Source organism: Pseudophryne corroboree, chromosome 5, assembly GCF_028390025.1.
Source record: "Pseudophryne corroboree isolate aPseCor3 chromosome 5, aPseCor3.hap2, whole genome shotgun sequence".
Classification (NCBI taxonomy): domain Eukaryota; kingdom Metazoa; phylum Chordata; class Amphibia; order Anura; family Myobatrachidae; genus Pseudophryne; species Pseudophryne corroboree.
In genome coordinates this window covers 850,695,712-850,720,850 of record NC_086448.1, presented here as the reverse complement: position 1 = coordinate 850,720,850, position 25,139 = coordinate 850,695,712, and the positions used below count along the sequence as shown (strand labels likewise).

Sequence of the window (25,139 nt, the reverse complement as noted above, 5' to 3'; positions counted from 1 at the left end):
TGTGAACCAAGAGACTGTGTGATTGTTCTTATGCTCAGGTTGCCTAATAGACAGGTGGGAAGCACCGTACCAAGTTTTGTTGACATCACGATCCCAGTGAAAGTAGCCGAGAAAGAGACTTGGGTCCACGATTCCCATCGCAGGAAAGTCGGTAGACCGGAAGGAACTCGTAAAGGGAGTGAGATCGCAGAAGTATCACCTGAGAGTGTGTTCTGTGAAGACTGAGAGGCAGCACTGTTGAACACTACCTGAGCGTACTAAAGGATTACAGAAAGACCAGTCGTTATAATGGATTTGCTATAAGCAAGATTTGTTTTGTTCTTTTTTTTTTCTATTGACATTTTTTTCAGGACATTCTATTTTTCTGAGGATTCCTGAGGTGTCGAGTGTGGGACTGGAACTGGTTCTGGAGAAAGGAGTGATGTCTTTACAGGATCCCAGGATCAGCCTATCACTTTGTTTAAAGCCAGAGTAAATCAAAGGTCTAGTATTTATTGAGTTCGGAGGCAATGTGATAGGCTATTGTCTGAGGAATACTGTATTTTGTAGTTACTGCGACCCTATAATTGAAGATGAGTGCATCCAGAGATGTCAGTTAAGCAATAATGTTGCATTTAACAGACCTCCTATGAGTGATTATCAATCATTAGTGGGTAAGGTTTTAAATTAAATGGAATGTTGGATGTGCTCACAGGTACCTCTAAGACAAAATAATGCAGGATTAGTGCCACATTCTTTAGAGTTAGCTGAATTACTTGAATGACACGGAGGAATGTGGAGGGACTGGTGGACAAGGAATATAATATAACTAGACCCCTAGTCTTAAGATCCACCAGTACCATAGATAAATCCCTGGTATGTTTAAATCTCACCAATTTCAGTAAACCAGGAAATTGGGAGGTGATCAGGAACAATCGGACAATAGCTTATTCACACACAGTAAATAAAGAGCTAATTAATACCATGACTGTGCAAAAGATTGTTATATGTGGAAGAAAAGTATATGAGTGGCTCTCCCCGAACTCCAAAAGTTCATGTTATCTAGGAATGACACTACCTGAAATAATAACTCTTGGTCAATGATGAAACAGACCTAGCATACGATCCAGAAATGTAAACAATGTTCAGGGAGTGATAGGAATATATACCATGAAAATTTTATATGTCTCTTTCACGACTTGTTTGTGTTTTCTCCCTCTACCCAGAAAAACCTCTATGGAATCCAAACATCAGTGTACAAAGGCGTAGGTACATGTATGTATGCAACGGGTCTGGGACTCAGGGTCGACAGCACAAAGGTCGACACACTTTAGGTCGACGCCAATTGGTCGACACACATTAGGTTGACAGGGTCAAAAGGTCGACAGGTTCAAAAGGTCGACAAGAACAAGGTCGACATGGAAAAAGGTCGACATGAGTTTTTAATGTTTTTTTGGTGTCGTTTTCTTCGTAGAGTGACCGGGAACCCGAATTAGTGCACCGCGTCCCCTCGCATGGCTCGCTTCGCTCGCCATGCTTCGGGCATGGTGCCTTCGCTCCGCTACCGCTTCGCTCGGCACACTTTACCGTTCCAATCGTAGTCCACGTGGATCGTTAAGTATGAAAAGGTTCAAAAAAAGAAAAAAATCGTGAAAAACTCACGTCGACCTTTTTCCATGTCAACATTGTTCATGTCGACATTTTGACCCTGTCGACCTAATGTGTGTCGACCAATTGGCGTCGACCTAAAGTGTGTCGACCTTTGTGCTGTCGACCTGGAGTCCGGATACCATATGCAACGATCGTTCAGGTCAGACATCATAGGCCATAGCACTGTCCCAGCATACTCTATAGGTTTAATGGGGGTAATTCCAAGTTGATCGCAGCAGGAATTTAGTTAGCAATTGGGCAAAACCATGTGCACTGCAGGGGAGGCAGATATAACATGTGCAGAGAGAGTTAGATTTGGGTGTGGTATGTTCAATCTGCAATCTAATTTGCAGTGTAAAAATAAAGCAGCCAGTATTTACCCTGCACAGAAATAAAATAACCCACCCAAATCTAACTCTCTCTGCACATGTTATATCTGCCCCCCCCCTGCATTGCACATGGTTTTGCCCAATTGCTAAAAAATTTCCTGCTGCGATCAACTTGGAATTACCCCCATTTTCGTCCCACATCCAACCAATGGTCTCACAACCGCCGATTGCATATAGAAAATGTCCAGTCCTCTTCCCTGTCTATAGTCAATGTCTGATTTTCTAAATGAATACATACGTGTGTCTGGGTCACCAATTATTGTTTAAAATATTTTAATTATGTTTAGTGTGACAGTTATGATAGTTTTGTTGACTATCAAAGGGTGGACTGTCGAAGTCAGAAAAAGGAGACAATACAAACTACAGACAGAGTGGCACTTATTTACCGTACATAATGCATAGAGTAGCACGGCGTGCGTGTTGCAGCGTGGTGGGTGTATATATGGTAAAAGGCGCAATCACTGAGAAACGCCATAATGACGCACACAGACACATATTCATACAACACATAAATTACACATAGACAAAACATGTCCAGCACCAGACTTGTATTATATTGTATTTATATAATAGATGTAAAACCAGATATATATATATATATGTATTATTGGGATGGAACAAGTTTATTATATCATGCTAGAGTTAGTTGTTTGCTGAGAGGAAGACATAGAGGAAGGTCCTATGGGATAGGGTGATGTATACTGGCTGTGACTATTTCTTATGTAACTGTAACTTTGTACCACTCACATAGGCTTATACATGTTATACTGAATGATATACTGTACATATGTTATTTTGTATGTATAACTTTAATATCAAATATATATATATATATCTCTGAGCGTTGGACCTCAGTATAACATGTGTGCGGCTACTTGCTTTCTCTTAAGGGACATAGTGCTGCAACGGTTAGCGCACTCATTTCGTATATGGTAATAAGATGCACCTTGCGTCTGCAGTATATATTAACGCTGGTATTTAAATGGTTATTTGAAATAATGAAAATTCATACTGCGGGAGGGTTAGACACTAGGGGGAGGGTTAGTGTTAGGCTATGGGAGGGGTGAGTTAGGGTTAGGCTGCGGGATGGGAGGGTTAGGGTTAGTCTGCAGGAGGGGAGTGTTACGATCAGGCTGCGGGAGGGTTAGGTTTAGGCACTAGGGGGAGGGTTGAGGTTAGGCTGCGGGAGGGTTAGGGTTAGGCCCTAGGGAGAGGATTAGGGTTAGGCTGCAGGAGGGGAGGGTTAGGATTAGGCACTAGGGGGAGGGTTGGGGTTAGGCTGTGGGAGGGGACGGTCAGGGTTAGGCTGCAAGAGGGTTAGGGTTAGGCTCTACTGGGAGGGTTGGGGTTAGGTTGCGGGAGAGGACGGTTTGGGTTAGGCACTCGGGGGAGGGTGGGGTTCAGGCTGCGGGAGGGGAAGGTTAGGGTTAGGCACTAGGGCAAGGGTTTGGGTTAGGCTGTGGGAGGGGATGGTTAGGGTTAGGCTGCGGGACGGGACGGTCAGGATTAGGCTGCAGGAGGGTTGGGGTTAGGCTGCGGGAAGGTAGTGTTAGGGTTAGGCTGCGGGAGGGGAGTGTTAGGGTTAGGCTGCAGGAGGGGAGGGTTAGGGTTAGGCACTAGGGGGAGGGTTGTGGATAGGCTGCAGGGGTGGAGGGTTAGGGTTAGGCACTAGGGGGAGAGTTAGGGTTAGGCTGCAGGAGGGGAGAGTTAGGGTTAGGCTGCAGGAGGGGAGAGTTAGGGTTAGGCTGCAGGAGGGGAGGGTTAGGGTCAGGCTGCAGGAGGGTTAGGCATTAGGGGGAGGGTTGTGGTTACGCTGCGGGGGTGGAGGGTTAGGGGTAGGCACTAGGGGAGGGATAGGCACTAGCGGGAGGGTTGTGGTTAGGCTGCGGGGGTGGAGGGTTAGGGTTAGGCACTAGGGGGAGGGTTAGGCACTAGCGGGAGGGTTGTGGTTAGGCTGCGGGGGTGGAGGGTTAGGGTTAGGTACTAGGGGGAGGGTTAGGCACTAACGGGAGGGTTGTGGTTATGCTGCGGGGGTGGAAGGTTAGGGTTAGGCACTAGGGGGAGGGTTAGGGTTAGGTTGGCAAAGAGCCAGAAAAGATCTCTATTCAAGAGCAAGAGCCCCTATCATGCGCACGTCAAAGGTGCGCGTGCAGAAATGGGGGCGTAGCCTAGTTGTCACAAAGCCACACCCCATTTTTGTGCGCACACCTTTATGTATGACATTTGTAGGAGTATGACCTTGTGTCATAACCCCATTTTTAGTCATGTTGTACAGTGCCACATACATATAATGCCCCAGTACAGTGCAACATACATATAATACCCCAGTACAGTGCTATATACATATAATGCCCCCGTACAGTGCCATATACATATAATGCCCCAGTACAGTGCCACATACATATAATGCCCCAGTACAGTGCCACATACATATAATGCCCCAGTACAGTGCCATATACATATAATGCCCCAGTACAGTGCCACATACATATAATGCCCCAGTACAGTGCAACATACGTATAATACCCCAGTACAGTGCTATATACATATAATGCCCCCGTACAGTGCCATATACATATAATGCCCCAGTACAGTGCCACATACATATAATGCCCCAGTACAGTGCCACATACATATAATGCCCCAGTACAGTGCCATATACATATAATGCCCCAGTACAGTGCCACATACATATAATGCCCCAGTACAGTGCCGCATACATATAATGCCCCAGTACAGTGCCACATACATATAATGCCCCAGTACAGTGCCACATACATATAATGCCCCAGTACAGTGCCACATACATATAATGCCCCAGTACAGTGCCGCATACATATAATGCCCCAGTACAGTGCCACATACATATAATGCCACAGTACAGTGCCACATACATATAATGCCCCAGTACAGTGCCACATACATATAATGCCCCAGTACAGTGCCACATACATATAATGCCCCAGTACAGTGCCACATACATATAATGCCACACTACAGTGCCACATACATATAATGCCACACTACAGTGCCACATACATATAATACCCCAGTACAGTGCCACATACATATAATGTCCCAGTACAGTGCCACATACATATAATGCCCCAGTACAGTGCCACATACATATAATGCCCCAGTACAGTGCCACATACATATAATGCCCCAGTACAGTGCCACATACATATAATGCCCCAGTACAGTGCCACATACATATAATGGCCCAGTACAGTGCCACATACATGTAATACCCCAGTACAGTGCCACATACATATAATACCCCAGTACAGTGCCACATACATATAATGCCCCAGTACAGTGCCACATACATATAATGCCCCAGTACAGTGCCACATACATATAATACCCCAGTACAGTGCCACATACATATAATGCCCCAGTACAGTGCCACATACATATAATGCCCCAGTACAGTGCTACATACATATAATGCCCCAGTACAGTGCCACATACATATAATGCCCCAGTACAGTGCCACATACATATAAAAATGCCAGAAACCGGGTGCCTCCCCAGTGCCAGATACACATTTCCCCATTGTGCCAGACATATATATGCCCCACAGTGCCAGCTATACCCCAAGTGCCAGATACACATGTCTCCACAGTGCCAGCTATACCCCCAGTGCCAGATACACATGTCCCCACAGTGCCAGCTATGCCCCCAGTGCCAGATACACATGTCCCCACAGTGCCAGCTATACCCCAAGTGCCAGGTACACATGTCCCCACAGTGCCAGATATGCCCCCAGTGCCAGGTACACATGTCCCCACAGTGCCAGCTATGCCCCCAGTGCAGATACACATGTCCCCACAGTGCCAGCTATGTCCCCAGTGCAGATACACATGTTCCCACAGTGCCAGCTCTGCCTCCAGTGCCAGATACACATGTTCCCACAGTGCCAGCTATACCTCCAGTGCCAGATACACATGCTCCCACAGTGCCAGCTATACCTCCAGTGCCAGATACAAATGTTCCCACAGTGCCAGCTATACCTCCAGTGCCAGATACACATGTTCCCACAGTGCTTGCCCCCTCCTCTCCTCCTCACCCCAAGTGCTGCTCACCGAGCTGCTGTTGATCACTCTCTGGCAGCGGTGTCTCTCTTCAAATAGGCGCCGGTCCGTGAGCCAATCAAAGCTCATGGTCTGGCAGCCAATGAGGAGCCTTAGCTGCCGGTCCACAAGCTCTGATTGGTTCACGGGCAAGGGCCGAGTTGAAGAGATACCGCTGCAGGAAAGGCATGCATGTGTCTAGGGCTGTGTTGGGCAGAGGTGGCCAGGAGCCAACCGAGCCGCGGACGAAAGAGCCGCATGCAGCTCGAGAGCCGCGGGTTAGCCACCGCTGTACAAGGGGCAAGGGTGGGGTCAGGCTACAGGAGGGGACGATCAGGGTTAGGCACTAGGGGAGTGTTGGGGTTAGGCTGCAGGAGGGGATGATCAGGGTTAGGCACTAGGGCAGAGTTGGGGTTAGGCTGCAGGAGGGGACGATCAGGGTTAGGCACTAGGGGAGGGTTGGGGTCAGGCTGCAGGAGGGGACGATCAGGGTTAGGCACTAGGGGAGGGTTGGGGTTAGGCTGCAGGAGAGGATGATCGGGGTTAGGCACTAGGGGAGGGTTGGGGTTAGGCTGCAGGAGGGGACGATCAGGGTTAGGCACTAGGGGCAGGGTTGGGGTTAGGCTGCAGGAGGGGACGATCAGGTCACGCTGCAGGAGGGGACGATTAGGGTCAGGCACTAGGGGGAGGGTTGGGGTTAGGCTGCAGGAGGGGACGATCAGGGTTAGGCACTAGGGGAGGGTTGGGGTTAGGCTGCAGGAGGGGATGATCAGGGTTAGGCACTAGGGGCAGGGTTGGGGTTAGGCTGCAGGAGGGGACGATCAGGGTTACGCTGCAGGAGGGGACGATTAGGGTCAGGCACTTGGGGGAGGGTTGGGGTTAGGCTGCAGGAGGGGATGATCAGGGATAGGCACTAGGGGAGGGTTGGGGTTAGGCAGCAGGAGGGGACGATCAGGGTTAGGCACTAGGGGAGGGTTGGGGTTAGGCTGCAGGAGGGGATGATCAGGGATAGGCACTAGGGGGAGGGTTGGGGTTAGGCTACAGAAGGGGACGATCAGGGTTAGGCACTAGGGGAGGGTTGGGGTTAGGCTGCAGGAGGGGATGATCAGGGATAGGCACTAGGGGGAGGGTTGGGGTTAGGCTGCAGGAGGGGACGATCAGGGTTAGGCACTAGGGGAGGGTTGGAGTTAGGCTGCAGGAGGGGACGATCAGGGTTAGGCACTAGGGGAGGGTTGGGGTTAGGCTGCAGAAGGGGACGATCAGGGTTAGGCACTAGGGGAGGGTTGGGGTTAGGCTGCAGGAGGGGACGATCAGGGTTAGGCACTAGGGGAGGGTTGGGGTTAGGCTGCAGGAGGGGACGATTAGGGTCAGGCACTTGGGGGAGGGTTGGGGTTAGGCTGCAGGAGGGGATGATCAGGGATAGGCACTAGGGGGAGGGTTGGGGTTAGGCTGCAGGAGGAGACGATCAGGGTTAGGCACTAGGGGGAGGGTTGGGGTTAGGCTGCAGGAGGGGATGATCAGGGTTAGGCACTAGGGGAGGGTTGGGGTTAGGCTGCAGGAGGGGACGATCAGGGTTAGGCACTAGGGGAGGGTTGGGGTTAGGCTGCAGGAGGGGATGTCAGGGTTAGGCACTAGGGGAGGGTTGGGGTTAGGCTGCAGGAGGGGACGATCAGGGTTAGGCACTAGGGGAGGGTTGGGGTTAGGCTGCAGGAGGGGACGATCAGGGTTAGGCACTAGGGGAGGGTTGGGGTTAGGCTGCAGGAGGAGACGATCAGGGTTAGGCACTAGGGGGAGGGTTGGGGTTAGGCTGCAGGAGGGGACGATCAGGGTTAGGCACTAGGGGAGGGTTGGGGTTAGGCTGCAGGAGTGGATGTCAGGGTTAGGCACTAGGGGCAGGGTTGGGGTTAGGCTGCAGGAGGGGACGATCAGGGTTACGCTGCAGGAGAGGACGATTAGGGTCAGGCACTAGGGGGAGGGTTGGGGTTAGGCTGCGGGAGGGGGACGGTCAGGGTTAGGCACTAGGGGGAGGGTTGGGGTTAGGCTGCAGGAGGGGATGATCAGGGTTAGGCACTAGGGGAGGGTTGGGGTTAGGCTGCAGGATGGGATGTCAGGGTTAGGCACTAGGGGCAGGGTTGGGGTTAGGCTGCAGGAGGGGACGATCAGGGTTACGCTGCAGGAGAGGACGATTAGGGTCAGGCACTAGGGGGAGGGTTGGGGTTAGGCTGCGGGAGGGGACGGTCAGGGTTAGGCTGCGGGAGGGTTAGGGTTAGGCACTAGGGGGAGGGTTGGGGTTCGGTTGCTGGAGGGGGAGGGTGATTAGGGTTAGGCTGTGAGAGAGGATGGTTAGGGTTAGGCTGTGAGTTGGGAGGTTAGGATTAGGATGCGGGAGGGGGGGGGGTGATTAGGCTTAGGCTGCGAGAGGGGGCGGTTAGAGTTAGGCTGTGGGGGGAGGGTTAGGTTGCGGGAGGGGGGGTGATTAGGCTTAGGCTGCGAGAGGGGGCGGTTAGAGTTAGGCTGTGGGGGGAGGGTTAGGGTTAGGCTGCGAGAGGGGGCGGTTAGAGTTAGGCTGTGGGGGGGGAGGGTTAGGCAGGGCCGGCGCTACCCGCTCAGCAAGGGTATGCATTGCAGGGAGGCGCTGAGGTGAAGAGGCGCTCTCCCTGCTCTGCTACCCTGCCACTGCGCCTGTCAGTCTGGATGACAGGTAGCAGCTCTGGCAGCGGGTAGCGCGGCTCCCTCCTCTCCTCCCCCCCAGTAAGACTGCAGGCACTGTGCAGACTCACCTCTCACACAACTCTAGTCTGCTCGCTGCCGCCGCCGCCATCCCGCGGTCCGAACTGTATTGGGGACGTGGCCTAATCGCGGGAGGCGTGGCCACGTCCCCTTATGGAAAAAGTTTTTTTTTTTAAATCTTTATGGCGCCTGATGATCCCTGAGCCCCCGGCCAGCCCTCCGGCAGGGTAAATTCAGTGTAGGAACATGAACAGTGTGAGCATCCTCCGTCCCCCTCCCCACCTATACAGGAACAGGCAGAGGCTCAGCAATATGCTGCTGCCCAGTAAAGAGGGATGGTGGTGGGAGTGCGGCAGACCAGGGTCCATGCTGGGCCACTCCATAAGTCCCAGGCCTGGGTAATTAGTACCCGCTCCCCCCCCCCTTCCCGTCATCACTGCCGACATCATACAGCTGCTAAAGTAACAGAGCCTGCAAGAAGGCGGAGAAGGGAGAGGAGGAGCAGCGCCAGAGCCGGGACCTCCTGCAGGTACTTGGGCCGCACTGTGGGGGGAATGAGTGGCTGTACCTGGCATAGCGGGTTATTCAAAGATGAGCGCAGATGGATGCATATGCAGCCAGATCTGCATTCATCTCTGCACATGCTGAGGGCCGCCCAGCACAAGGCAAGGCCGCCCAGCATGTGTGGCGCCGCCTCCCAATGCATCCGAAATTTGATTGAGGACGCATCTGATCTAAGGTTGACCCCTGGCAGTGAAGCCTGGTCAGCAGCCATTTTTTATGGGAGCGGCTGTGTGTGACGTCCCGGCCTGCCCCCTTTTTTACTGGAGTCACCCCCGCAAAACCTTAACTCCGCTACGCTGTCGCCTATCAATCACAATGTGGTCGCATCCATTGGGGAAGCGACCGCAATGTGTGTGGCCTCATACCCACTGTACATGCACAGTTTGCTGCCACTGGCAAACTGCGCTGAGGGCCGCTATTACAGCGGGGTCTCAATGACCTTCATAATGTGTGTAATGGGCTGTATCTGGCATAATGTGTATAATGGGCTCTACTCTGGCGTAATGTGTAACAGCGGCTCTCCTGCATGGCATAAGGTGTATAAGGGTACTACTGTGCGGTGTAATGTGACTAATGGACACTACTGTGCGGTGTAATGTGACTAACGGACACTACTGTGCGGTGTAATGTGACTAACTGACACTACTGTGCGGTGTAATGTGACTGACGGACACTACTGTGCTGTGTAATGGAACTAACAGACGATACTGTACGGTGTAATGTGACTAACTGACACTACTGTGCGGTGTAATGTGACTGACGGACACTACAGTGCTGTGTAATGGAACTAACAGACGATACTGTACGGTGTAATGTGACTGACGGACACTACTGTGCGGTGTAATGTGACTGACGGACACTACTGTGCGGTGTAATGTGACTAACGGACACTACTGTGCGGTGTAATGTGACTAACGGACACTACTGTGCTGTGTAATGTGACTGACGGACACTACTATGCGGTGTAATGGGACTAATGAACACTACTGTGCGGTGTAATGTGACTAACGGACGCTACTGTGCGGTGTAATGTGACTAATGAACACTACTGTGCGGTGTAATGTGACTAATGGACACTACTGTGCGGTGTAATGTGACTAACTGACACTACTGTGCGGTGTAATGTGACTGACGGACACTACTGTGCTGTGTAATGGAACTAACAGACGATACTGTACGGTGTAATGTGACTGACGGACACTACTGTGCGGTGTAATGTGACTGACGGACACTACTGTGCGGTGTAATGTGACTAACAGACGATACTGTACGGTGTAATGTGACTGACGGACACTACTGTGCGGTGTAATGTGACTAATGGACACTACTGTGCGGTGTAATGTGACTAACAGACGATACTGTACGGTGTAATGTGACTGACGGACACTACTGTGCGGTGTAACGTGACTAATGGACACTACTGTGCGGTGTAATGTGACTAACAGACGATACTGTACGGTGTAATGTGACTGACGGACACTACTGTGCGGTGTAATGGAACTAACAGACGATACTGTACGGTGTAATGTGACTGACGGACACTACTGTGCTGTGTAATGGAACTAACAGACGATACTGTGCGGTGTAATGTGACTAACGGACACTGCTGTGCGGTGTAATATGACTAATGGACACTGCTGTGCGGTGTAATGTGACTGATGGACACTGCTGTGCGGTGTAGTGTGAATGACGGTCACTGCTGTGCAGTGTAATGTGACAAACGGACAATACCGTGTTGGTGTAATGTGACAAATGGACACTACTATGTGGGGTTATGTGAACTGGTACTATTCTGTGGCCCTATATTTTTGGCACACTGTTCCTATTCTGAGCATGGCCAGAGGAAACTGTTGCCCTGAGTTCTTCAAGATCTAGAACTGGCCCTGTCATCGATTTTAAATGTGACTAACTGACACTACTGTGCGGTGTAATGTGACTGTCGGACACTACTGTGCTGTGTAATGGAACTAACAGACGATACTGTACAGTGTAATGTGACTGACGGACACTACTGTGCTGTGTAATGGAACTAACAGACGATACTGTACGGTGTAATGTGACTGACGGACACTACTGTGCGGTGTAATGTGACTGACGGACACTACTGACAATGCTGAATTCCTTTGTCGTATAAAACACCTTAAGAAGTCTAAGAACACTGTACGCTGTTTACTTAAGAAGTACCGTAATGGTACGCTATTTGCGTAACGATCGCTCAGCCGTAGGCGAGACGCTCAAGCGTCACGTTCGCTCGCGGCCCAGTGATCACAGGACACGTTATTGGTTATGTCTAGGGAAATGATTCGCTATGGCGTAGCTTACGCTCGAGACCACGAGGAGGTCACCAGCGATGCAGACGCTCACAACACTATACCTTTATGTAAAACCTTATATCAATGAAATACACTGCATACCTTAATGTGAGTACAGGGTGTAAGTGCAACCTTGTGTAACCTGACTAACTACAAAGCTGCTTGTGCGTCACCGACGCTCAAGTGAACACTTAACACTATAGAAAATACACAGATACTGGTTTAGGGTTCCAAAGCCTATTAACTGTATTATATCTAATATACTTGTAAAAAAAAAGGATAACAGTACATATGATACACTACAATATAACAGAGACTTCCTAACCAAAATACAATACTATCTAATACAAAACAATACTATATTAGTCTAGGGGAGATATGAGAGAAAGGAGAAGGGAGAGAGAGAGAGAGAGAGAGAGAGAGAGATGAGAGAAATTGGCTCACAGAAAAACAATGATTACGTTACATAAGAGACAACATGGTTGCAGATAAAACTACATATGTGAGAGACAATCGCTGCGCAGTTAGTCAATGCTGAATACAGCATGGGATGGAAGCTAGACTCCATTTTGAGAAACCTCCACTTGATTCCAAAGACCACACCACATGCCTGAAAGGGGGAGGGGAAGACATCCAGCAGCAGCCATTTTAGATTTGCAGGTCCAAACACATGGCACCACAATCACATAGCAGAAAACACAAGACTCCATTTTACTCCAAAATGTCCAAGCCTCAAAACAATGCATATGTTCTGATTTTACAATTCCAAACCATCTAAAACACCTTTCACAATGTAATCCAACTTCCTAGAACCATCTCATAATTTCACATTCCAAATCACCTTTCACAATGTAATCCAACTTCCTAGAACCATCTTATAATTTCACATTCCAAATCACCTTTCACAATGTAATCCAACTTCCTAGAACCATCTTATAATTTCACATTCCAAATCACCTTTCACAATGTAATCCAACTTCCTAGAACCATCTTATAATTTCACATCCCAAACAACTTCAGTATCTCACTAACCAGAGCATATTCATCACAAGACCAGATCACAATGTACTCACAAGTATCAGCCTGCCATTGCTACCAGCACATATTCAAAACTACTGCATGGTGGTATTTATGATTAACAAGATCCCAGCTACCATCACAGATTCCACAGGGCACCAACACTAACACCCAACAATCACACAACCAAGCTACAACATCCTATTTAAACCAGAAAGCAATCTGTCTATATTCCCTTATCTAGCCATGTGGATTCAATACTTAGCCTTTGGTGCCTGGTCAGTCCTGGGGATGTAGCCTCCATGCTGCTGGGTGCCAGGTAGCTGTGTGTGTCTGTGTGTGAGTGTAGCTACATTACATCTGTTCTCTGAGGCCACACCTGACCACTACCTTCCTGTTTGACCAGTATCTGGGGGAGGGGTCTCTCTAGCTTTTGTATTGAATCACTGTTCTCTTTGTATATGCTAATCAGGTTCAGACCTGAAAACTTAGTTGATCATCCATTGTTCCCAACAAAGCTGATCTTAACTTTTATACATATAATCATATCTATCCGCTGCAATGTCCCACGACAACACAATAGGTCTCAAACTAAACCACACCTTATTCTGCTTGCTTCAATACCAAACATGATGTGTTTATCTGGTTCGGTTCAAATGATACACATCCATGACATTAATTCATCAGCCAATTCTAAATCTCCATGACGTCTGGTGTTTGCTGTGCTCGCTGCGCATATTTGCAAGTATAGCGGCTTATATGTGTGCAGTTTATATGGTCTCTCTATGTAATATTTTTCTGACTTTGACAGTCCACCCTTTGGCAGTCACCAATAACTGCCACTTCCTAAAACATTTCAAAAAGAGAAAAATATATGTCAGGGGTTAATACATTTCCATGGTTGGGTAGGGGAGGAGAGAGGAGTAGGTGTGAAAAGGGTATGACCTGGTGAGATAGCAGAAGCATGTGTGTATGCGTCCATGTTTGGGGGGGTCATGTATCATCGTGCCGAACGTGTTGTAAATCAAGCTTCGAGGTATTGCGAAGTATACATTTGAATTCCTTCTTATCCCATATTAAGGGTCTGTGGATGGGCTGTCAAACTCTACCGAGCTCATTTCGGCTTTCAGTTGCAACAAAATGGGGATGCACATTTTAGTTGATGATACATGAATGAGGGAAGTATGTGGTTGCTGATATCTGTGCCTGTATTCCCTATCGACTATGTGTGTCATTACCTGAGGGTTGTAGAGATGAAGATAAAGAACACTTATGGAAAATGCAATGATATTCTATGTCAGGGAAATGTACGTTCGTCGATTGAGGTCTTGATTGGTGTCGGTTGATTGGAGTCTTCTTCTTTGTGCTTTTGCTCATAAATCGTGAGTAAAGCAAACAACGTCCATGGATTTACAAAAAATGTTGGGCTAGCGTGATTTTAAAGTTCCTAGGGAAACTGGGGTACCCATGGCATGGTCCATCAAAATCTTGTATATCAGGTCGTCTGCTCTTCTTCTTTCCATCTTTCCGTTGTCGGCCCCTTGGCTCATCAAATCCTTCGTCTACGTGGGTCTTTGTACCTCGGAGGAAAACATAGAAATGGGTGAAAGACGGACCGTATACTCATTACATCATTACGTCATGGTTTCTAGCATTGGGTCATAAATCAAATCCAGGTTAATTACAGTTTCCTCACTCCTCAAGCTCATCACTCTTGTACTTTGTTTGCACCTCATTAAAGCCTGCCCGCATCTAAATATCAATCCAATCGATATAACGACACCCAAGATACATAGCAGAAACTTTCCAACATCCATTATGACTCCTTGAGCCCAGTCTCCCAAACCGGAGAACCAATTTCGCGGGTTCAACCATGACACCCAACCAGTCAGCTCATTACCTACAGCAACAAGGGTGAGATTGTGTTTTCGACGAAATTCCCATTTTAATTGCAGAATGTCGTCCATCTTTTGGTCTATGACCTCTACCGGATCCTCGGTGCTATTTGTGATATACGTGCAACACTTTATACCGTACTGTGTTGCCAAAGTAACACAATATCCGCCTGTTACTGCTGTAAGGTAATTAAGAACCATCCTATGCTGAACTAGTTCTGTTTTGTAAGCTTGAAGTTCTCTTCCAGTGTATCTAAACGTGTCATCATACATTTCAGTGATATTATCTAACAAATTGGCGAGTGCGGAAATGTATCTATAATTCATCACTCCTCGAGCGGTACGAGTGAAATCTAACGCTACCAGAACCTGAATCCCGGTGGATTCATGGATAAGATCAGAGGCCGGATGCTCTAACCTTTCTGACAGTTGTCTTTTAACTCGGTGTTCGTAGTGAGTGTGAGTATAAGGAGCTTGGGCACCACGGTGTATATCCTTCATTTTGTCATGTGTAACAGTCATTACTTCAGGCAATACTTTTCCAATATAACACAATCCTTCAGAGTTTGGGGCAAGCCACTTGTACGCCTTTCTCCCGCATATGAAATATGCATCATCGGGGAGAACATAAGGGACGGAGAAGGACATGACCATATTACAAACCTTCCAGGTGAAATCTCCTGACCCTAATTCTTCCATCTGCTTAATGCACGTATCGGTTTGTACGATATGTGCACAGTATCCTGGTGATACCTCTCCAACCTTTAGTAATCCTATTTCCTAAGGTATATCGATACCGGAAAGATTTTCCTCTACTGGCTATGTGGCGTACGAGCTCTGTATCTGTAGGCATTCTATCTGCTCTATGTGAAAAGGTCATGGTTTGGTTGCTCCATGACACTTCCCAATTTCCCGGTTTTCTAGGATTGGAGATGTTAAAACATAAGAGGGACCTATCCACATGGTATTGGTGGAGCTTCAAACTAGGAGGGCTGGAGATATTAAACCTCCTGTCCACCGGTCTCCCACCCTTTAGCTCAAGTACCTCCCCTACCGTTAAAGGAAATGGTACTAGCCCTGATTTGCTGTGACCCTGAGGTACTTGAGAGCATACCCAACAATCTGTTTGGTTCAACACGTTACCCACTAGAGAGTGATAGTCACTCAATGGATGCCGGTCCATATGGATATTAAGACTGGATTGGCATTTCTTTATGCATCCATCTTCAACCGTTGTCACAGAGCCTACAGATACAGTTTTTCTTTTTGAACTAACAATCCTTCAAAGAAAATGTTTACAGATAACATGGTTGTTAGATCGTGCCCGGTACTCGCCTTTGCTTGGTGATTGGGTTGCTATTGGAAATTTACACCTCCGTCTCAGTCATCAGGACCTTTCTGGATCCTTTCTCGACCTCACTGGTACTCTCACCGAAACAGACTGCTCTGGTCAACATCATGGTTAACGGAAAAATCCATATCACAGTCTCTTGGGGCAAGTCCATCTTACGGGAGGAGAAAAGAAGAAGTTTGTAAAGGGGGTATAAGAAAACCGTCTGAGGGGGAGAGAACTTGTTACGATAATAAGTTCTCTCGTCTTGTTGTTCTTCTTGTTCTGCTGTCCTCTCAAAAGGTGCTGTCTCTCAGTCTTCCAAACGAACATTCTGGTGATGCAATATTCCTTCCCATCCAGCGATCTTTCTGTTAAGGAGCAAAAATCTGGCATTACCATAGGTCCAACTGAGGGGTGACATACCATCTTTAAACCATGGAAACATGAGTGGGAAGAGAGAGACAACAAAAAAAACAAAAGAGATAGAGAACAATTCATGTGCATATATACATTACATAACTCGACAATAACCACCAATAAGAAAAGAGAAACAAAGCATTTTTAAACATTGTCAACATTAAGAAAACATTGTTAGCATTAGAAAAACATTGTCAGACTTATTAGGCTGTCATATCTATGTGTCTAATGGTCTCCTTGAGCAGTCCCTCCCCACCAGCTCCTGCATTACTCCATTGTCTGTATCTGGCCAGAAATACATTGTGGCGGAGGTTATGCTGGGGTTTGGTAGACTTCTGCAAGGACCAAGTTGATATGCAATGTGTGAATTCTTACCAATACTCGTCATAGATGGGGATAGAGAGAGAGAGAGAGAAAAAAACATTTTTCACAAATACATTTACAACGTTTCACCTGGTCATCCCTGTGTCTTTAGTGAATGACCTCCCACTTTATTAATCGTTACCTCAGGCTTACCATCAGTCCTAATGATCACCTTTCTTGACTATATTTTATGGGTGTGGCCCAAAATTCTTCCTATATGATCCCTGATTATAATGGTGTGTCATATTCATGCTCATTTTCATGTCTAGGGGGTCTAACTTTATGTGGGTTATTACAGTTGTTGGCATAATGCCCTTCTCTTCTACAATGGTAACAAATCCTTGGCCTTCTCCATGTGCTAGGGGCCTGGGGTTCCGGTCGACTTGATGCATCCTCTAGTGCTTGGATGTTCAGTGTCATCAACCGCTCTCCCTGCGCTTCCCTGGTTCTTTGGATATTTCGGTCATGCTCGATAGCGGACTCTCTTAATGCCGCCACCGAGATACCTCTCCAATGAGGTATTGAAGTTTGTACCCTAATTTTTAGTGTGTCTTTCAAGTTGCTCGCTAATACGGACACAGCTACCTCTCTGTGGTGTACATTTGTTTGTGTGTGATGTATATTACCATACATACCTGTGAACACGACCTCACCTGACCCTCCATTAGGGGGTTTGATTACAGTTTTTACCGACTGGGTCGTGTCCACCTGGACGTCTTGTGTGATGACTTCTGAAAGAGGTGCCGACATCGTTCTTGGTTCACTTTCTGGTTGGTGTTCCTGAGGAAAGTTTAACATGGGGTGCGACTTGCATGGGTTAATAGTTGTACATTCAACAGTATTACAATTATCTTTGTTACATTTATTACACTTATTCTTATTATCTGTACTACTGTTGCTAAGAGCATTTTTATTGTTCACCCTTGTGCTTCTCTCCGCAACCACAATCCCCTCCATTGCCACTTCTCCTCTCTCAAGATGAAAGTTAGGTAAGTAAGTTATATTTCTTTGCATTTCACTCTCCTGTTGCCATATTTGTAAACAATCATAATGCTTGATTCGTCTCTTTGCTGATTTGATGAGACATATCCTTCGCCTTAAATTATGCAACACCTCTGAGTCAAAACTACCTATCCCGGGAAATGGTGCCTTATCCCCCGCAGTCATTCGTGTCCATTCATCACAAAAGGTCTCAGAGTGGGGACCATATTTCCCCCACATTACTAACCGAGCAGACCCTCGGGGTCTGCAAGCCTCTGGAGTCTGAATCCTGACCTCCGACCGTCTCTGTATTGTGCACTTGGCTGCCATTGTGGACCTTTTTAACACAGAAAAAAACTTCCTAAAATGCACCAAACACAGAACTTCGTTGGAAATCCTTAAAGCTCTTCCACTGAACTTCTTCTGCTCCGGGTATCTCCGTTCCGCCTTCTAGCAGATACGTGTAGCCGTTGCAGGCCCTATCTCTAGAGATTTTCCTGAGAAAATTCCCTTCCTTTTTCTTTACACAAATCACGCTTGCATGTGCTCCCTACAACACGTATGAGGGCAAGATTTACGCATGGATATACGACCTCATATCCCGTTGCGTTATTGGTCACACATACAACCGTGCGGTCCAATCGTACCACTTATAGACACTTGTTGCCCATAAATGGTAGGATCATTGGAGTCTCCCTACTGTGCTCCAAAACAGCCAGAGCGTAATACAACGAAAACTTTATCACACTCTGTTGCACGTTTTCACTCAGATCGTGCTTATCACATTCCACATAGATCACAAATTATCACATAGATCACAAAGTCCACAAAGCGGGATTATCACATAGATCACAAAGTCCACAAAGCGGGATTCAATACACTCATACCGTTTTCAACCCACTATCATTCTTATAGTTTTCTGATCAGAAAAATCATTTCCCGTAGTCTGATAGCTCTCCCCAGAGGTACTACAGTAAAACAAGGTATTTAAACTAAGTTTTGGAAAGCTGAAATCAATTTGTGTTATTTATCGCCTTGCGTTACTTCACTTTTGCGCTACTTATCGCTTTTGCGCTAATTCAACTTTATCACAACTTGAGCTACGTGGGCGTAACCAGACGCTACGTTGCGTAATGTACGCTGCGTGCGTCTGCCTTTCGGATTGCGTACGCTAGTCTTTGTTAGTGACACGTGTACGCAATGCAAAGGATCCACCGTAACACAATATATATTTTATCAATGTAGATGATCCCTGATCATCTACCGCAATCCACACTGCACACTGGCTGCCTCGTCTCTCGGACAAGCCGTGTGTTGTTCTATACTTTAACTATTACCTCTACTTATTAAATAACAGCAAATCTCCTTTTAGCCCTTTCTATCAACTATAAAATTTGGCAGACAGGAATAGTGATATACGAAAATGAAACAGAAATGCAGATATATGCGTGCGTACGCAAGACAAAAGAAAAATAAACAGTTTTAAAAAAGACACAAGCGTTTTGTTCTTACTTCCGGTCCCGGATTCCTTCAGCACTCTTAATCTAAGCGAAAGCAGACGCTTATCCCGTCAGCAACTGCGAGACAACCTCCCACCCTTTGCTGGAGGGATAATGTCTGCTGATCTACCCAGTGCAGATATGAGAAGGATAGGACACGCCCCCAATTGACAATGCTGAATTCCTTTGTCGTATAAAACACCTTAAGAAGTCTAAGAACACTGTACGCTGTTTACTTAAGAAGTACCGTAATGGTACGCTATTTGCGTAACGATCGCTCAGCCGTAGGCGAGACGCTCAAGCGTCACGTTCGCTCGCGGCCCAGTGATCACAGGACACGTTATTGGTTATGTCTAGGGAAATGATTCGCTATGGCGTAGCTTACGCTCGAGACCACGAGGAGGTCACCAGCGATGCAGACGCTCACAACACTATACCTTTATGTAAAACCTTATATCAATGAAATACACTGCATACCTTAATGTGAGTACAGGGTGTAAGTGCAACCTTGTGTAACCTGACTAACTACAAAGCTGCTTGTGCGTCACCGACGCTCAAGTGAACACTTAACACTATAGAAAATACACAGATACTGGTTTAGGGTTCCAAAGCCTATTAACTGTATTATATCTAATATACTTGTAAAAAAAAAAGGATAACAGTACATATGATACACTACAATATAACAGAGACTTCCTAACCAAAATACAATACTATCTAATACAAAACAATACTATATTAGTCTAGGGGAGATATGAGAGAAAGGAGAAGGGAGAGAGAGAGAGAGAGAGAGAGAGAGAGAGATGAGAGAAATTGGCTCACAGAAAAACAATGATTACGTTACATAAGAGACAACATGGTTGCAGATAAAACTACATATGTGAGAGACAATCGCTGCGCAGTTAGTCAATGCTGAATACAGCATGGGATGGAAGCTAGACTCCATTTTGAGAAACCTCCACTTGATTCCAAAGACCACACCACATGCCTGAAAGGGGGAGGGGAAGACATCCAGCAGCAGCCATTTTAGATTTGCAGGTCCAAACACATGGCACCACAATCACATAGCAGAAAACACAAGACTCCATTTTACTCCAAAATGTCCAAGCCTCAAAACAATGCATATGTTCTGATTTTACAATTCCAAACCATCTAAAACACCTTTCACAATGTAATCCAACTTCCTAGAACCATCTCATAATTTCACATTCCAAATCACCTTTCACAATGTAATCCAACTTCCTAGAACCATCTTATAATTTCACATTCCAAATCACCTTTCACAATGTAATCCAACTTCCTAGAACCATCTTATAATTTCACATTCCAAATCACCTTTCACAATGTAATCCAACTTCCTAGAACCATCTTATAATTTCACATCCCAAACAACTTCAGTATCTCACTAACCAGAGCATATTCATCACAAGACCAGATCACAATGTACTCACAAGTATCAGCCTGCCATTGCTACCAGCACATATTCAAAACTACTGCATGGTGGTATTTATGATTAACAAGATCCCAGCTACCATCACAGATTCCACAGGGCACCAACACTAACACCCAACAATCACACAACCAAGCTACAACATCCTATTTAAACCAGAAAGCAATCTGTCTATATTCCCTTATCTAGCCATGTGGATTCAATACTTAGCCTTTGGTGCCTGGTCAGTCCTGGGGATGTAGCCTCCATGCTGCTGGGTGCCAGGTAGCTGTGTGTGTCTGTGTGTGAGTGTAGCTACATTACATCTGTTCTCTGAGGCCACACCTGACCACTACCTTCCTGTTTGACCAGTATCTGGGGGAGGGGTCTCTCTAGCTTTTGTATTGAATCACTGTTCTCTTTGTATATGCTAATCAGGTTCAGACCTGAAAACTTAGTTGATCATCCATTGTTCCCAACAAAGCTGATCTTAACTTTTATACATATAATCATATCTATCCGCTGCAATGTCCCACGACAACACAATAGGTCTCAAACTAAACCACACCTTATTCTGCTTGCTTCAATACCAAACATGATGTGTTTATCTGGTTCGGTTCAAATGATACACATCCATGACATTAATTCATCAGCCAATTCTAAATCTCCATGACGTCTGGTGTTTGCTGTGCTCGCTGCGCATATTTGCAAGTATAGCGGCTTATATGTGTGCAGTTTATATGGTCTCTCTATGTAATATTTTTCTGACTTTGACACTACTGTGCGGTGTAATGTGACTAACGGACACTACTGTGCTGTGTAATGTGACTGACGGACACTACTATGCGGTGTAATGTGACTAATGAACACTACTGTGCGGTGTAATGTGACTGATGGACACTACTGTGCGGTGTAATGTGACTAATGGACACTACTGTGCGGTGTAATGTGACTAACTGACACTACTGTGCGGTGTAATGTGACTGACGGACACTACTGTGCTGTGTAATGGAACTAACAGACGATACTGTACAGTGTAATGTGACTGACGGACACTACTGTGCGGTGTAATGTGACTGACGGACACTACTGTGCGGTGTAATGTGACTAACAGACGATACTGTACGGTGTAATGTGACTGACGGACACTACTGTGCGGTGTAATGTGACTAATGGACACTACTGTGCGGTGTAATGTGACTAACAGACGATACTGTACGGTGTAATGTGACTGACAGACACTACTGTGCGGTGTAACGTGACTAATGGACACTACTGTGCGGTGTAATGTGACTAACAGACGATACTGTACGGTGTAATGTGACTGACGGACACTACTGTGCGGTGTAATGGAACTAACAGACGATACTGTACGGTGTAATGTGACTGACGGACACTACTGTGCTGTGTAATGGAACTAACAGACGATACTGTGCGGTGTAATGTGACTAACGGACACTGCTGTGCGGTGTAATATGACTAATGGACACTGCTGTGCGGTGTAGTGTGAATGACGGTCACTGCTGTGCAGTGTAATGTGACAAACGGACAATACCGTGTGGTGTAATGTGACAAATGGACACTACTATGTGGGGTTATGTGAACTGGTACTATTCTGTGGCCCTATATTTTTGGCACACTGTTCCTATTCTGAGCATGGCCAGAGGAAACTGTTGCCCTGAGTTCTTCAAGATCTAGAACTGGCCCTGTCATCGATTTTAAATGTGAATAAGGGGCACTATTATGTGGCATAATATGAATCAAGGACACTACGTTTGGGTTAATGTGCATAAGATTGTAATACCGTGTTGCGTAATTTGAATTGTGGGTACCATTGTGGCCACTCCCCTTCCTTTTGTGACCACACCCCTTTTTGCAGTGCGCGCTATCCCTTTTTTACGGATGGGAGGGCGCAAATGTATTATTTGCAGGGGGGCGCCAAACACACTAGCACCGGCCCTGGGGTTAGGGTTAGGTTGTGGGAGGGGGGTGATTAGGCTTAGGCTGCGAGAGGGGGCGGTTAGAGTTAGGCTGTGGGGGGGGAGGGAAAGGGTTAGGTTGTGGGAGGGGGGGGGTGATTAGGGTTAGGGTTCAGCATTCCGACATTAGGGATTCCGGCATTTCATACCCTGCTGATTATACACCGGTGTCACAGTTTTGTAATATACAGATAAATTATTAGCAGTAAAATGGAATAATATCACAATATTAACAAGTAAAAAATAAATATCAGAAAAGGAATAAGATCAAAGCATTATAACATCTCACTAAGGGGCCGATGTATCAGCACCTTCAAACAAGGATGTGGATGTCATGTGACATGTCATGTCACCCCAATCCGCACTGCGATAATGGATTACATCGCACGGATCTGCCCCTGCGAGTCTCTCCGCAGCATCATTGTGGTCGTTTTCGTGAAAAATACCCCAAAGTCCGGCTGTGCATGTGCAGCCCCCGCTGATATCGCCGCTGCCGGATCGACCCCCCGTCGTGACTACCCCCTGCGCTGCAGACCCCCCTACAGTAAATATACTTACCAGTCCAGGGATCCGGTGATCACTGCTCCTGCTGGGTGCCGGATCCTGTGCGCTGCGGTGATCCCCGGTGCTGTAACGTGAGCTCCTGCTTTCCATCGTCGCTTTGCTACACCAGGCGTCACAGAGCAGCACATGGGAGACTCGGCGCCCAGCAGCCCGCACCGCAGCACCGATCACCGGATCCCTGGACTGGTAAGCATGTGTTTTTCCAGAGGGCAGAGAAAGCTGGGAAATGCCTCCCTATGGCAGCGCTGTGACCTCGCCAGCCTGAGCTATCACACTGCAGAGTATTTCTACATTTTGTTTAGTGAATTCGGCCACATGGCATTTCCCATTCTAAGTATAGGTGAGTTACTAAGACAATGACAGTGAGAGGTTTGGTGCTCCCGGTGCCTGTAATACATTCCGTGATACTAAACTAATTCCAACCCTGCCGTCATCTTCTGCTTATCCCAGACACTACACACCAGAAGGCTACTGGGGCAGGATCTCCTAATTCCCCGGCCTCAGCCGTTCCTGGCCAATCTCCTGAACCAGAACCAGGATGAGCATGCCCCCAGTGCAGGGCAATGAGCCGCAGGTAGGTACGGGGCATTTAATATGTGGGTTTTTTACTTGGGTTTTACCTGGGGCAATAAATACTAGTAAAGGGGCATTTGGTATTACCCCTACTGCTAGTGTTACATCCAACTTATAGCAACATCGCTTGGAAAGTGCTAAAATGGAGAGAGATAAAGTACCAACCAATCAGCTCCTAACTGTCATTTTTCAAACCCAGCCTGTGACGTGGCAGTGAGGAGCTGATTGGCTGGTACTTTACCTCTCTCCAATGTATCACTTTCCAAGCGATGCTGCATCTGGCCAGACCGGAATTCATCAGATGCATGGAGAAATGTATTCCCCTTATTTATCAATGAGTGATAAATTTCACCAGCCAATCCGCTACTGTCATTTCAAACCCAGCCTGTGACATGGCAGTGAGGAGCTGATTGGCTCATTGATAAATAAGGGCATTAGTAGGGTATAAAGATCATATTATGGCCACTTACCTCAGAGAAGTTTTGTGGCCCGCACTCTCGGTTCCGATAGCGGCACCCTAGGATCATGTCCTCCATGGAGTGACCCGTGCGGTTATAGAAGTCCAGCATGTCAAAGCTGCTCTTGATCTCAGAATCGTCCTTCTCTGTGATTCCTAAGAGACTCTTCACTTCTTCTAGGTTTTTCTCCAGACCCAGCAGCTCGCTCATCCAGTACAGGTCGTTGCTGGTCAGCTTCCACAGGCGGAACCCGTTATAGTTACATATGCTGACGGCTGGGAAAACCATCTGACTGCTCTCGGTCTCATCCAGTGTGGTAACGTGGTGGTACTGTGTGTAGTAACTGATCCGATCAGCCACCTGGAAGAGGAAGCAGCCCAGAGAGGCCAGAAAAGCACAAGCCCAAAACACCCGTCGTGGAGTCACCCCACCTGGCAGGAACACATGGCTGATCCCATGAAGAGTAGAGTTACTGGCAAACACTGTGAGGTCTGAGGCCTTTACATTGCCCTCTTCTTCCTCATCTACCTGTGGGGGTTTAAGGATATCCATGTATTGCTGATTGGGAGCCGAGGACCTTCAGCTTCAGTTTCCAGGGAAGTGGTGGTGGCTCCAATCTCTCTCCCAGACCTTGGCTTGTGGTAGCAGAGTGGGGATGGAGCAGGTGTAGTGGAGAGAAGAAGGAGGCAGGAGGGACGCCTGTGAGTCTGCTGAAGTTTGGTTTGTGGTCTCTGAGTGAGGAGGAGGAGGAGGAGTGGTGCTATTAGAGAGAGGAATGAGGACCACAGACAAGTGCAGAGGGCACAAATAATGGATCCGCTGGTAACAAAACCCTCTGAGTCCTGGGGGACATAGGAGGGAGGAGGAGGAGGGGGCATGCAATGAGATCCAGATAGAGCAATGCAACATCAGAGAGATAATGAGGGCGTGA

At 47.2% G+C, this 25,139-nt stretch overlaps 1 protein-coding gene across 1 annotated transcript in view; it reads right to left on the bottom strand.

Moving 5' to 3' along the window:
* LOC134928695 (acid-sensing ion channel 1C-like) overlaps positions 1-24,912 on the bottom strand; it is a 650,441-nt gene extending 625,529 nt beyond the window's left edge. Inside the window, exon 1 of the mRNA XM_063924712.1 lies at positions 24,221-24,912. Within this exon, the coding sequence (XP_063780782.1) occupies positions 24,221-24,760 (540 nt within the window). The 5' untranslated portion in view covers positions 24,761-24,912. The remainder of the gene's footprint in view (positions 1-24,220) is intronic.
* Positions 24,913-25,139: the final 227 nt, after the last annotated feature.